The following is a 14,732-nucleotide window of genomic DNA, read 5'->3' on the forward strand; positions in this document are numbered from 1 at the left end:
CTTTTTTTTTTTTTTTTTGCAGTGCTGGGGAAATTGATGAACACTGGGCTTCACCATGCTAAGCAAAGGCTCTTCCACTGAGCTATAAACCCAGCCCCAAATAACAATTCTTACTGCACTGAAGAGCTGAGAATTCAGACCTGATGATGCGAAGAGGCAAAATGAATGGACTTACTGATGTACTAAAACTTCAGTTCTTAGGAAACAGGACATAATCCTTGTTTTTACCTCTTCCAAAAGAGGACAAAAAATGTAAACAATCAGTGCAGTCCTATGTCTGTCAGACATCCGGCTCCACTGCCTAGTACATGACACTGCAGGCATTTGCAATAACTTTGCTGAGATTAATGCTGTGTGTGGGGTAGAGATGACAAATGCAAGATCCTTACCACACATAATAAGGTCTATGTCAATTCATAATCACCACTAACCTTTTTCCTGAAAATTGGCTTGGTCTGCCCACCATAGCCACTCTGTTTCCTGTCATACCGCCGCTTTCCTGGAAAAAGAAGTTGTTTGTTATGGTACACTAAAGATCATAAACCACAACAGACACATGGAAAAAAGTCCTTTGGGTTTTATCTTGAGCTTCCCAGATTAGTGCCTATGTGAGGGCCAGGTGGCGGAAAGGACACCATACTGGGCTCTCCGCACACCCCTTCATAAATACAACATCAACCCCAAATTAGGCAGAAGCCATCTTACCCTGTGCATACAGAGAATCCTTGCCCTTCTTGTACTGTGTCACTTTATGGGGTTGGTGTTTGCCACATTTCTTACAGAACGTCCGGCGGGTCTTAGGAACATTCACCTAGTAAACACACCATTCACAAAACGTATCAGACCAAAATGGCCCAATTGCCTCACTGACTCAGCTGCAGCTGAGGAATCCCACGCCAACTTGATTCTAACTCCTTGCTAACACGCAACGATCCTGTGGCTGCAAAATGTGGTCCAGTCCCATGTGCTTCAAGCACAGCAACCTCCATTAGGCCCCAAAGAGGGAAGAAAGCTTATTAACCTCACCCACGGCTAAGTCTACCTCATAGACCCCATCACTTCAATTTCAGCTCCCAGAGCCTGGTCTCTTCAGGATCTATCCCAGTAATGCTGGGTTTCATTGGGATATCGGGGCCACGCAGGGGCCTGGAGCCACCACAGGACAGTACCGTCTACTCGGCGGTAAGGATTAAGCTGGATGTTACCGGGTCCAAACCCAACGTCCTACCATGTTTGCGACAGCGTTATCGGCAAGGAAAGAAAGAAAGAGGGCCGGAAACGGAAGTATATAGGTGGTTCCGGCTCGCACTTTCTCGTGGGAGTCAGAGAGAGCGACGAAAGAGTATCAGGTTCATGGTGCAGCGACCTCTGGCGGCTGAGAGGACTGGATTCCTAGCCGAGGGTGGGAGCTTCAAGGAAGGTCTGGCTCTCTTCTCCTCAATTTCCTCCAGCCTCCTGACTTTGCAACTTTTCATTTTTGGCGGGCGTTGCTACGTAGTATCGTTAAGTGAAGGAAGCAGGGCTCTTTCCAGATTTTCTGGCCTCCCTTTCCCTGAGGGAAGCCGAGACTAGGGTAGAGTGGAGGGGCCCTTCATCTCTGCATTTTATTCCTGTTCCACCTCAGGTATGCTGGGAGCATGTTTCACAGTGAATGGTTCAAAGAAGGAATTGGAAAGAGCCAATTGCGCCAGTTAATTTATCACGTGGTCAGTAGGTCTATTCAACAAATGTTTATTGAATGCCTATTCTGTGTCAGGCACTGTCAAGGGAGGGACACAGTAATATACTCAGAAATATAAAATTATGGATTGAGTTCTTCAAAGAAAAGGAACAATGACCCATATTAAAGCAACACTTTTAGCTGATGGAGTTAGTTGGCTGCTGTAGGTTAGGATAAGTGAAATTGAAATTGTTCAGCTCCTGCAACAGTAGTTAGCAGGAGATGTACTCTAAGTTTCAAGGCAGTTCAGCAGGGGAAGACTGAGGGTGTTGAGCTTCAAAATGGATTGTCTCCTACAATTCTCATAGTAATTCTAGGTTAACAAATTGAGGCCATGTAATGTTAAGTGATTTACCCAATGTCAACAGTATTTAATAGATCCAGGATACAAACCTGAGTAGTCTAACTCCAGAGCCTGGGTTCCTTTACAATTAGGCAATACCGCTATTGTGGCCTGCTAATTATAATACCTAACAATTATGGATCACTTATGTGCTAGATATTCTCCCAACCACCTTGCATACAACCTCTTGAAAACCACCACAGGAGTCTTGTGCCATTATTAATATTTATCAGGCGAGAAAACTGAGGTATAAGGAGCATTAAACTCACTTACCTGAAATCACACAGGTGGTTATTTTTTAAGCTGGAATGTGATCTTAGGTCATCTAACACTATAGCCTTGCACTTAACTGCTATACCACACAGGTGAAGCAGGGATGTCAGAAGGGTAGAGAATAGTAAGGACAAAGAGTTGGATTGGGATGCAGGAGGAGGTGGCAGTGGATTAGGGTATAAGGAACTATGAGAGCCTAAAGTATCCTGTTTGCTCCAGGAATACCAATGAGTCCTGAGCTGACTCTCTAATCACTCCTTTTTTTATGATCTCAGGACTAAGTTATTAAAAACTTTACCATTACCTGCTACATTTTTTTTTAAGTTTCTTTGCCAAACTGCCAGCTTGAAACCTCACAGCATCTTCTCTCCAGACTTTAAAGCAACGATACCGGTCTTTAGGGAATTTCTAAAGGTTTGTATGTCAATTACATGGAAATATGAAGATAGAAAACATGGGTCCTCTTCTTCTAATCAACCTTTGTTCTATCATTCCCTATGTGGCTTGACTTAAAGGTTTTTTTTTTATTGCTGTTGTTTATTTTAAAATATTTAATTGAAAAATTACATATATTCAAGATATCCAGTGTGATTACTTGCTATTCATATAAATTGTGTAATAATTACCAGAGTCAAGTTAACACATCCATCATTGCCATTTTGTGCATGTGTAGGAGGAAGAACACTTAAATCTGTTATCTTATCAAATTTCAAGTAAACAGTATAGTATTAACTATCATCACATGCTATATATTAGAGCCCCAGAACTTATTCATCTATACATCAATCCTGATCTCTGTTTTGGAAATGATCTTGTTCATTAATTTTCCCATAAAGTGAGGCACTCTGAATTTAACACAAGACTGTAGGTGTGGCCTGGTCTTGCAGAATAGGTAGCATGTTCACTTTTCTCTTTCTTAATTCTACAAGGAAATCTAATGTTACCTTGGGTTTTTGGGCAACCATCTAACTGATGTGACATATCTCTTGATAAGTATCTGCAAAAACCCTGAACCATTTTTACAAATGTTACTGCTCCCCTAGTTTTACTTGGAGTCATTTTCTTGGAATGGGAGGATGGTAACTGGGAATTGAAACCGGCAGCACTGGGCTGGGGATGTGGCTCAATCGATAGCATGCTCGCCTGGCATGTGTGCAGCCTGGGTTCGATCCTCAGCACCACATACAAAGATGTTGTGTCCGCCGAAAACTAAAAAATAAGTATTAAAATTCTCTCTCTCTTTAAAAAAAAAGAAACCAGTGGCACTTTACCACTGAGCTATATCCACAGTTCTTTTTATTCATTTGTTTATTTTAATTTTGAGACATGGTCTTGGTGAAGCTGGCCTCCAACTTGAAGTCCTCCTGCCTCTTTCTCCTGAATTGCTGGGATAACAGGTGTGCACTACTGTGCCCAATTTACCTGAAGTCATTTGAATTTCAAAGTTTACACTCAGTTATGGGGCATCACCCTTAGGCCTGGTAAAATACCCTTTGTTGAATTTGACTTCTCACACCAGGTGGTCAAGGATCTTTTTGGACCTGAGTCTGTCATCCCAGGTAGTTCATACAAACTTGCACTACTCAGCACTATTCAGACTAGATAGGCTACTTTATCTGTCTTTCTCAAAGAAATATTGATTAGGATAGCACCAAGAACCAAACCTTAATATTACATTGGGAATCTGAGGTGACACTTAGCCATTTATTTGCACTATTTGAGTACAAGTAGTTTGATATGGACAAGTGTGCTAGGGGAGCAGTTATGGGCATTGGGTGAAGAGCCTAGGTTCACTTTGTCCTTTCCCTAGTCCTCCTCTCTGGATTTCCGTTTTGTGCATATCAACTCCCAGTTCCCATCCCAAGATGAACCTGGGCAAAAGATGAGGCATGTGATAATAAGCAGCATCTGGCTGAAGAAAAAGTGAGGCAAGGTAAAATGCAGTAAGTACCTGTGGCCAACACTTAGGCAGTGAATGGAGCAGCTATTTCAGGAGACTAATGAAAGAATATATATATAATTTGTCAATAAAGTAGGGAGATCTGTACAACACTCACTGCCCATCTGTCTTGTGCAGATATGAAATTAATCATCCTACCAAAGTTTATCTTTTTAAAATACTGTTGCCTTAAAAATTCTGATGGACTCATGGGAACTGTGATCCGTTTCTACATTAGGGTACAGCACTACAGGGCAAGAAAATATGGGAGTGCCACATAAGTTAAGGTGGGCAAGCAGTTCAGTTACAAGGGGTTCTGCCATCACCAGGGTCTGCAGGCAACACTGTTTGCATTTCCTCAGAGAATCTTTAGGGAGAAGACTGTAGGTGGAAACATAGCCTGGGAGGCTTCTGTGGAAACATCCAGGCTTCAAGTAACACACACAAGTCTTGTTTCCTGTTTTATAGGATTAAAGATAAAAGTGTTATTTGTTAATCCTTGAGGCCAAATCTTAAATGGAGAAAATCAACATTCATGGAAAATGGGGAAGGGCATGAGTCTTTGTGTGGGTTTACATCTTGGCATTTTTATCTGTAGAAAAAAAAGTGCTTTCTTAGAAAATGACTCAGCAGGGGAAGTCTTGTCTGTACCTTTGTCAGGCTGCGTACTTTTGGGTCCCTGTCTGAGCACTCTCCTTCCTTTACTATAGAGTTTAATTGTGTGACCCTGAGTCTCCTGCCTCAAAGGAGGTAGACTCTAAAGACACCCCTCTTGGCAGTCCCTTTGTTCTGCACCATCTTTGGCACACACACACCCCCAAGCCTCCTTTCTCTGTGCTATTTCCATAATCCTTTATCTCTAGGAGGGCAGCCTGATGATCTGTCTACTCATCCCAGCCCCTTGTAGAGTCTCAGTGGCCCTAATAATGTTGAGAAATGTTCTTTCAGAGCTGGACTCAAGATAGTAGTGTCAGAGGTCCCAACCAAATGAGGGGCGGGGACAATTGTGGGGGTGGAATAAGGACAGCAGCAGGGAACCAGATACCATGCTGCTGAGAAGAAGAAAAAAAAGACATTGGTTTAAGTCAGGAAACAAAAAAAGGGAACTGAGTGGCTGTGAAAGGGTGGGGTTTGCTCAGACTGTCCTTCCTCTCTGGACTGTAAGAATATGTCTCCAGAGCCAGTGTCTTCGGAGATCGAGTGCCACCTTCCAAGTCCTGGCATCTCAATGCATCTGGGAAGCTACCTCCATTAAGTCAGGACCAAGGTGGGTCTGGGGAATGGCAGGGGCTGTACAGCAGCAGCAGCAAGTACCTCTCTTGGGACCCCTTAAGACCAGAGAGAAAGCATGGCTGATGCCATATATTTGCTGGTAGAATAGGCTGGTGGAGGGTGGGAGTGTCATCAGCACAAGGCCCTAGCAGTCTGTTCCAGTGATGAGAGGGGCTATATGGGTCCTTTCCGGAGAGGGCTGTGGGGGGAACAGGAAGAGAAAAAAGTTATCTGAGGTGATCATCTGAACAGGTAGCGAATGTTGGAAGGGAACACCTCTGCAAAACATGCTGGAAAAGAGATATTGCAGTTGGCAGTAAGGTTAAAAAAAAAAAAAAAAAAAAAACTTTGGTCAAATATCACTTGAAGACTTCAAATATATATTGGGTCAATGAGGCCCTTAGATGAAATTCTAAGAGGCAACCTATCTAGGAAAATGGTAAATGCTCACATGCACAATAGGCAGTGCAAGCTGGGGAAAGGCCCTGGCTAGACTAAGGTGCTAAGCTACAAGCCTTGGTCTGCATCAAGCCAAATATCGCCAGGATCAGATCTGGCTGGTTGAAAGGATTGTGTGGATGCTGTACCAACCTCATGGTAATAGTGGATAAGAGACTGGACCAGAATAAAGCAGCCTCCACCTCAGCCCAGGCAGTGTGGCCAACCCTGAAGATCATGGTGAAGATTTATCTTCCTACCATTGCCTACCATGTGCACAGCGTACTTTTCTCCTGTCTTCATTATTTATCCTCTCATTTCCTCTCCATTTCTCCTTTCCTTCTTCTTCTCTTCCTTTCTCTACCTGTATTCCCTCTTCTTTACATCCTCCTTTATTTTATTCATCACCATATCCCTGATGTAGAGTCAGCACTTAATAAATAATCGTTGAATTGAATTGAATTTTACTTGCCCCTTTCTCCTCTGGCTCTTTACCATCCCCCCCCCTTTTGCCTAGTACCCTTCCTACTGACTTATTGGAAGTAGTTAATGTATAAATAAATGTAAATACATTAAAACAGGGCCTGATAATAATAAGTACTTTATCTCAGCATTTGCTATTATTTTTATTATGCCTAGGGCCTGCCAATGTCTTCACAAATCATATCCAGAGCAAGTAGTTTAGCATTTAGAATAAAAGGTATTGCTGACCCTGATCAAGACATTCTTGGAGGGGTTGTCAGACCTCCAAATGGAATCACAATTTCCTGGCTACCCAGTTCTCAAAGACAAAAAATTCCATGTGTGCATTTCCAGAGACAGGACAGCAGCAAAGTCCAAAGGCTGGGGTAGGGGAGTTTATACAGCTCAGGAGATGTCTTCTTTGCTGTTAGTTGTGTATTAGTTCTGCTCCTTCTCTCATTTTGTATGCCAAGCCTCTGAAGCAAGAGTGCTACATCCTCTCTGGAGTCTCAGTTATTTGATAAAAGTGTCACCCTCAAAATAAGCCATAAAATATAGATATTTGTGGAAACTTAAAGCACTACACCTAAACAATATTTCTTAGGGCCTGCCCTATCTACTCTATTCTGGCCCCTTTATATTCATGCTAAACTACTGCTTGTGTTAAAGTCTAAATTCCAGTTGTGTATGGCTATTGGGGTTTTTGTTTAGAATCCTTTGTAAATTCCTTATGGTAAGAACTAGTGTAACTTTCCATCCACTTCTAGGGTATTCGTGTAGTTTTAAATTATCACTATGATTTATTATTTCCATTCAAGCAAATTTCCTATGTAGTTTCCTTTCAGTGGACTAGACCATACCAGGAAGTCGCTTAGATATAAGGGGAAGATATGGCTTTTGAAAACCAGTTTGGTTGTTCTCCAAAGAGTCATCAGATACCTGATACTTTTCCCTCAGTAATGCTGAGATCTGATTGCTAACTTCTGAGAATAAGGGAGAACTAGGTTTTTCAGTGAGGCAGTACACAATAAGAAGATAGAGACCTCAACTCCAAAGCTGCTTCGTTATGCATGAAGCCATCAAGGGGGAGGGGAAGGTAGAACTCCTCTGAGGACCCTGAAACAATTGGGCCACGTGTGACTTTCAGTTTCTATGGAGATTCATGTTCAGTGACTGTGGGGGATTTGAGAGCATTACAAACCTAGAAGCTTTAATCCCACACTTTCATCCCCACTCTTTGAAAGCCCTCACCATAAACCTCCATGAAATGAAAATAAACTACAGTCTATTAACTGTATGGAAATTCTAGACTCAAGAGTAATTAAATTGTAGATAGGTGTAAGATTGGAATATACTAGAACTGGAGATGATTGACTTAATGAAAAAAACAAGTTAGTCTGCTATAAAATCAAAATTTAAAAAGTGATTGCAAATGGAGCAGAAAAGAGATAAGGATGGGGGGCTGGGAATATAGCTTAGCTGGTAGGGTGCTTCCTCACATACACAAGGCCCTGGGTTCAATCCCCAGCACCACATACAAAAAAAAAATGAATGTTTGCTGGGCACGGTGGTGTATGCCTTTAATTCTAGCAGCTCAGGAGGCTGAGGCGGGAGGATTGCAAGTTCAAAGCCAACCTCAGCAAAAGCAAGGCACTAAGCTACTCAGTGAGACCCTGTCTCTAAATAAAATACAAAATAGGGCTGGAGATGTGGCTCAGTGGTCAAGTTCCTCTGAGTTCAATCCCCGGTACCCCCCGCCTCCCAAAAAGAAACAGATCTTATTTAGAAACAGATATGTTGAATAGATGATGGATAGATAGATTTTTTTTAAAAAACAAGCAAATCATAAATAGTATGTGCGATGATTTCAAATATAATAAGAAAATGCACAGAAAAAAATATAAAGAAATATGCCAAGAGATTATTGCATCTGGATAATAAGCTGATAATTGATTTTTTTTCTTTTTAATACTCCTGTGCTTGAAACTTGTCTATAATGAATGTATTATTTTGATATGGAAGGACAAACAAATAAAATGTTTAAACCAGCTGGGTGTGGTGGTTTTCACCATAATCCCAGCAAGTTGGAAGGCTGAAGCATGAGGATCACAAGTTCGAGGTCAGCCTGGATAACTTAGCAAGAGCTTGTCTCAAAATAAAAATAAATTAAAAAGGCTAGGGATGTAACTCAGTGGTAGAGTGACCCAGTTCTATATCCAACATGCCACAATACACACACACACACACACACGTTTAAACTAAAGAAAACAAAAATAAACTGGGGGATAAAAAGGCCAAAGAGGCACACAAGATGGAATACCCTAGCAGTGACCCTTAGTACAGAGGGACAAAACTGAAAGTATGACATCAATCTGACACTGACTGTAAACTTGTGGATTGAGTGTCTGTCTCTTCTTCAGGATCACTTGCCCAGAAGCTATTGTTTCTAGTGCAGGGTAAAAGAGATGATGAATCACTGAGATTAAGAAATTTCCAAAACAACAGAATAAAAATGTAAAATGTCAACAACATAAAATGGTATGGAAAGAATCAGAACCCCCAGACCTGTTGGAAATGACTATTGCAGATCAGAACTTTCCTGGTTAGCATGCAGCCCCAAATCTAACATAATGTCAAGCAACAGGAGAATGGGAAAAATGGACTGTATTCACCAGAAATATTTTATGTGCATAAAAATTAATTTAAATGAGCTGGGTGCAATAACCCACACCTGTAATCCCAGCATTTCAGGAGGCTAACACAGGAAGATCACAAGGCCAGCCTCAGCAACTTAGTGAGATCCTGTCTTACAATAAAAAATAAAAGGGTTGGGGATGTAGCTTAGTGGTGGAGTGCCCTGGGTTCAATCCCCAGCAACCCTCCTCCTCCCAAAAAAAAAAAAAAAAGAATTAAAATGTGTGAATTAGAACTACATGATATAAATAAATCATAAAACTTTATATTGAGAAAAGAAGACAAGTGATGGAGAATACATACCATTTAGATATAAAATTTAAAACAGAAACCAATACTAAATATCTTTTGTGGATATGTACACATGTAGTAATAATATAAAAACATGCCTAAGTATGACAAACATAAATTCAATATATTGCAAACCTAGGTATGACAAACAATATTCAATATATTGCATGATATAGCAGGGGTATAGATGGTAAGTTTAGACAAGTCATGTAATCTCTCTGAGTCTCGGATTTCTTATCTGTTTGTTGTGAAGAATAAATGAAATAACACATGTGAAATGTCTGTCAGGGGCTAGGGAGTTGCAGATGCAGAGCTTGCCTGCTGTGTACAAGGCCCTTGGCTCAATCTCCAGCATTGCAAAAATATAAATATATAAAAACAAAATAAAATGCCTGACAGGTAGATGGCGCTCAGAGAAATAGGAGTTCTGTTCCATCCCTCTACAGAGAGAAAGGGAATGACCAGAATCTTTCTGGCCAATTAAGTATACTTTAAAAGAAAAATAAAGAGGAAACATTGCTTCTTGGAAATTCTAATTAAGTAGTTATTTGAAGTACTATTGTACTAGATATTTCTAACTATCCTCTCATGGACTCTCCCAATCATAAGCAGGCTATGTAAGTTTTGGAATTTTACTCTAGTATTGTCCTTAATAGTGTTTTCTCTTATAAGCAAGATAATAGCCAATGATGGTTTAGTTTACTGATTGTGTAACTGCCATTTATATTAATTCCTTGGTATAGGGCAGTTATATGATGGCTGAACTCATATTTTAATAAGCTTTGTTTTTCTGAATTCTGTTGCAAAAGGTGGCTATGTGAAAATCCTTGCATTTGTAGTTTTTTTTTAATCACAATACCTTTATTTTATTTATTTTTATGTGGGGCTGAGGATCAAACCCAGGGCTTCACACCTGCTAGGTGAGTGCTCTACCTCTGAGCCCCAGCCCGCATTTGTAGTTTAATACAAAGAACATTGCAAGGTGTTGTGGAGTATGTCTGTAATCCCAGCAGCTGGGGAGGCTGAGGCAGGAGGAGCACAATTTCAAAGCCAGCTTTAGAAACTTAGTAAGGCCATAAACAACTCAGTGAGATCCTGTCTCTAAATAAAATATAAAAAAGGGCTGGGGATGTGGTTCAGTGGTTAACTGCCTCTGGGTTCAATCCCTGGTACAAAACAAACAAAACATTATCACACTGATGGGGCTGGGGTTTTGGCTCGCCTAGCATAAGTGAGGCAGTGGGTTCGATCTCAGCACCACATAAAAAAATAAATAAACAAAATAAAGGTATTGTGTCCATCTACAACTAAAAAAGAAATTCTAAAAAAAGCCATTATAACTCTGATACTGATACTCTATGCTTTAAAGAATTTTGTCTTTCTCCTCTGTCTCCTCTTTTTTTCTCTATATTAACAACCATGTGTGTGTGTATGTGTGTGTGTGTGTGTGTGTGTGTGTGTGTGTATGAGACATTATGTCACCTCCATTTCCATCTCACCTCACACCCCTTGAATGAGGTTCAGGGTAAGCCCTACTATGCATAATTTATGGTCAAATTGACTGTACACTGCTAATATTTTAGAGGAAAAAAACTGGGACCTTCCACAATGAGTACCCATGGATGCTCTGCCTTCTAATGCAAAACCAACCATCCAGAAGACATAAGGATGGACGTTTATATTTTTACATTATTGGTTGATGGACTGGTGGTGCCTACAGAAGAACTACCACAGTTTCAAGCTACATGACTCTGTACTAAATCACAAGGGATAGGAGAAAAGTATCCAAAGAAGGAGATACCAAACCATGGAAACCCCAGTAATACTCTGGTTCAGTGATCTAGATGTTGATGCCATTTCACTTCTTTCTCAGAGGGATGATAGCTAGTGAAAAGCTTACTTACTTCCTCATACTTAGACCAGCACTAAACCCTATCCCAACACAGACATTTGAGATGGAAGGCTTCCTCTTGTACAAACCGGATTTATTCTAAAAAAGAAAAAGATAAAAGGTAGCATCCAGAAGGACCTGTCTTAGAGGAAATAAGAGCAGAAGCTGAGACTAAAGCAGATGCTGAGTCTCAGCAGGAATGTATCCATTAAGATCCTGCAAAAAAATTAAGGGTAAAATGTTAGATGTCCTTTATTTGGCTATAAGAAGCACAACTGTGGTTTGTTGGGATGATTTTGATCCCATTTGCAGTTATGCTACTCAATATTTTTAGGGTTTTATTTTGTGTTCTGTAATTTAGGTCTTTGACTGTGAAGAGGTACTTAATTATAACTCACCATGAAATAAATGTGATGGTATTATAGGAAACTCAATGAATTAGCAATTCCCAAGAATAGAGTATTATTACTTGGTCACCACTGCTTCTGGGTAAATAAAGAAACTTGAGAGGAGGACTAGTGGTTTTTTTTTTTCATCACTCACTTAGTGCTCCATTTTTATGACAGTATTTTTTTCACTGTACTTTTTAAATAAAGATTTGGAATTAATAATAAGATTGTCCATAACTTTAGGTGAAGAACGGTTGTAAAGTTTTTTTTAAAGAGAGAGAGAGAAGAGAGAGAGAGAGAGAGAGAGAGAGAGAGAAGTTTTTAATATTTATTTTTCCCTACATCATATCACATATCTTTATTTTATTTTTATGTGGTGCTGAGGATCGAACCAAGTGCCCCGCGCATGCCAGGTGAGCGCATTACTGCTTGAGCCACATCCCCAGCCCCCTGTACAGTGTTTTATGTGAATAAAAGAAGTAGGCTCAGTGGCAGAGTGCTTGCCTAGCACATGTGAGGCACTGGGTTCCATCCTCAGCACAACATAAAAACAAATAAATAAAGTAAAGGTATTGTGTCAGTCTACAACTAAAAACAATTTTTTAAAAATCATTTTAAAAAACAATTGGTAGATTTGAGGGACTTCCTTTGCTTTTTTTATATTTCATGTACCTGAACTGAATCTTTCTGGAATATTGAACTTTTGGGAAGGTTAACCACATTATTGTTCATAAATGAACACTGCTCGCTTCCATGCCACTAGGACGGTTGCATTACTTTTGCATGATGCTGTCTAAAATAACTAAGGAAAAAGGGGGGAAAAACCAAAAGAGAAAACACAACTGTTCCTCCACCAAAAAAATCTGTGTTTTCAACTTGAGAATAAAGTATCTACCTTTTGTAACTCAATCAGTGGGTAACGTACAAAGTCTGTTGGGTGACAGCATGTATACACAACTACAGGTATACTCTCCATGTCCTTATTAGACTCCTTGGTTGACAGACCCTAGTGGAACAATATTTGAAAAATTATACTCACTATCTAGGAAACTTGGAACCAAAAGGCCACTATCTGCCTCCATGGAGTTCTGGAACTTGCATTATACCTTTTGGGAACATTAGGGTCAACAGCTGCACAGAGACTTTTGCTGTTCACAAATTCTGTACACATCATAAAAAGGTGACTAGTGTAAAGCTGCCTCTTGACATTACCAAACACACAGGTACATGTCATTTGACATCTAATGCATTCCATTGATTTATATAAGAACCCCATTTTTGTGAACTCACAATGTAAAATCAACCCCCCCAATTCAGTGTGCATCTATTATTCCTGAGGATTGACAGACCTTAGGGACTGTGTAAGGAGGGTATTAAGGTGGAAATAAGCCTCTTTGCTAGTAATGCATACTTTTGTTCCATTTGCAATAGATAGCTAGGCTGAGGGGGAACCAGGAGGGATGAGAATTAATGCACTGGAATCTCAAGAACTTTCATTATCAACAGCACACAAGTGAGCCCCAGAAAGAAGAAGTGATGGCTGCAGTGATACTGGAGAGCATCTTTTTGAAGCGCTCACAGCAAAAAAAGAAAACATCGCCTTTAAACTTCAAGAAGCGTCTCTTTCTCTTGACTATGCACAAACTTTCCTACTATGAGTATGACTTTGAACGTGGGGTAAGTTTCTCAGCTGTGAAGCCTGAGTTTCAAGATTTAAAGATCTTAGATCTTCTTTGGGGAAGTTGTGCATCTTCCTTGGTAGAAGAAGGGAGGTAGAAATGACCCATGTATATTCAAGGTCAGCAAAATATTTCCTAGATTAGAACTAGCTACAGCCCTGCTGGGACAGAAATTCAAAGGTGCTAAGAAGCCACAGGGGAAGTCTTACCATGGAATCTTGTAATTGGTGAATGCTCAACAAAGGATTCTCAAGAAGGAAATCCAAAATTTGAAAATTGCTTCATTGTTTCTTATGGCTGATACAGTCCTTAACACTACCATAATATTTGTCCTCTATCTGGTAGTCAAAAGTTAGATTAATAGATTTGGAAGGTTTTCTTTTTCCAAAATAACAGGTCCTGATATAGAGTGTGGGAGCCACCTCACCATGCTGAATGACTAGATAAGAAAATCTAGTCATCTGGTTGCTTAATCATTCTTAATCTTTCTCCATTTTCTTCCTCATTCTCTTTCTCAGAGAAGAGGCAGTAAGAAGGGTTCAATAGATGTTGAGAAGATCACCTGCGTCGAAACAGTGGTTCCTGAAAAAAATCCTCCCCCTGAAAGACAAATTCCGGTAAGAAGAGGCTAACTGATTTTGAGTTGATTTTTTTTTTTAAATGTTGTTTTCTTGGGGCTGGGGATGTAGCTCAGTTGGTAGAGTGCTTGCCTTGCATGCACAAGGCCCTGGGTTCAATCCCCAGCACAATAAATAAATAAATAAATACAATGTTGTTTTCTTTTTTTCCCTCCCTGATTGCAAGAGTAATGCAAATTTATTATAGAAACTCTGGAAATATTTTAAAAGCACAAAAATAAGAAAAAATGGTACAAAATCCCATTGTCCAGCTAAAACAACTATTAACATGTTCATATACATAGAATTGCAGATGCTTTTCTCTACTAAAAATGCATAAACATACATGAATATATGTAATATATTTAGAACATAGAATCATACTATACATCTTTCCTTATAATCTACCTTTTCAATTTAACAATAAATAAGAAGCTTTTCCCAAAGACAGTAATAAAAGTACCAAACATTTATGCATGGATATTATCAATGTGGTATATGCTGTTGAATAATTGGAAGAGTGTAATTACACTGTGTGTAATAATAGATTATTTAGCTGGGTGCTGTGGTGCACACCTATGATTCCAGTGACTTGGGTAGCTAAGGCAGGAAGATCACAAGTTCAAGGCCAGTCTCTGAAACTAAGAGAAACTCTCAGCAACTAAGCAAGACCCTGTCTGAAAAAAAAAAAAGAATTAAAAGGACTAGGAGTCAGGTGTGGTGG

At 39.9% G+C, this 14,732-nt stretch overlaps 2 protein-coding genes across 4 annotated transcripts in view; one reads left to right on the forward strand and one right to left on the reverse strand.

The window, feature by feature from the left end:
* Nucleotides 1–1,376, reverse strand: part of Rpl36a (ribosomal protein L36a) — a 23,645-nt gene extending 22,269 nt beyond the window's left edge. For 2 of the 3 annotated variants that reach the window (XM_048797351.1, XM_015502262.2), the window contains exons 1-3: nucleotides 1,229–1,375; nucleotides 706–811; nucleotides 432–499 (exon numbers count right to left, since the gene is read on the reverse strand). In XM_048797351.1, the coding sequence (XP_048653308.1) occupies nucleotides 432–499; nucleotides 706–811; nucleotides 1,229–1,231 (177 nt within the window). In that variant the 5' untranslated portion in view covers nucleotides 1,232–1,375. Of the gene's footprint in view, nucleotides 1–431; nucleotides 500–705; nucleotides 812–1,228 lie in introns of all 3 variants that reach the window. The other variant, XM_048797350.1, reaches the window with a different exon arrangement.
* Nucleotides 1,377–5,380: 4,004 nt separating this feature from the next.
* Btk (Bruton tyrosine kinase) overlaps nucleotides 5,381–14,732 on the forward strand; it is a 32,379-nt gene continuing 23,027 nt past the window's right edge. The window contains exons 1-3 of the mRNA XM_015502293.2: nucleotides 5,381–5,542; nucleotides 13,219–13,389; nucleotides 13,910–14,008. Of these exons, the coding sequence (XP_015357779.1) occupies nucleotides 13,249–13,389; nucleotides 13,910–14,008 (240 nt within the window). The 5' untranslated portion in view covers nucleotides 5,381–5,542; nucleotides 13,219–13,248. The remainder of the gene's footprint in view (nucleotides 5,543–13,218; nucleotides 13,390–13,909; nucleotides 14,009–14,732) is intronic.

This window comes from Marmota marmota, unplaced genomic scaffold (genome assembly GCF_001458135.2).
Source record: "Marmota marmota marmota unplaced genomic scaffold, marMar, whole genome shotgun sequence".
NCBI classification, from domain to species: Eukaryota; Metazoa; Chordata; class Mammalia; order Rodentia; family Sciuridae; genus Marmota; species Marmota marmota.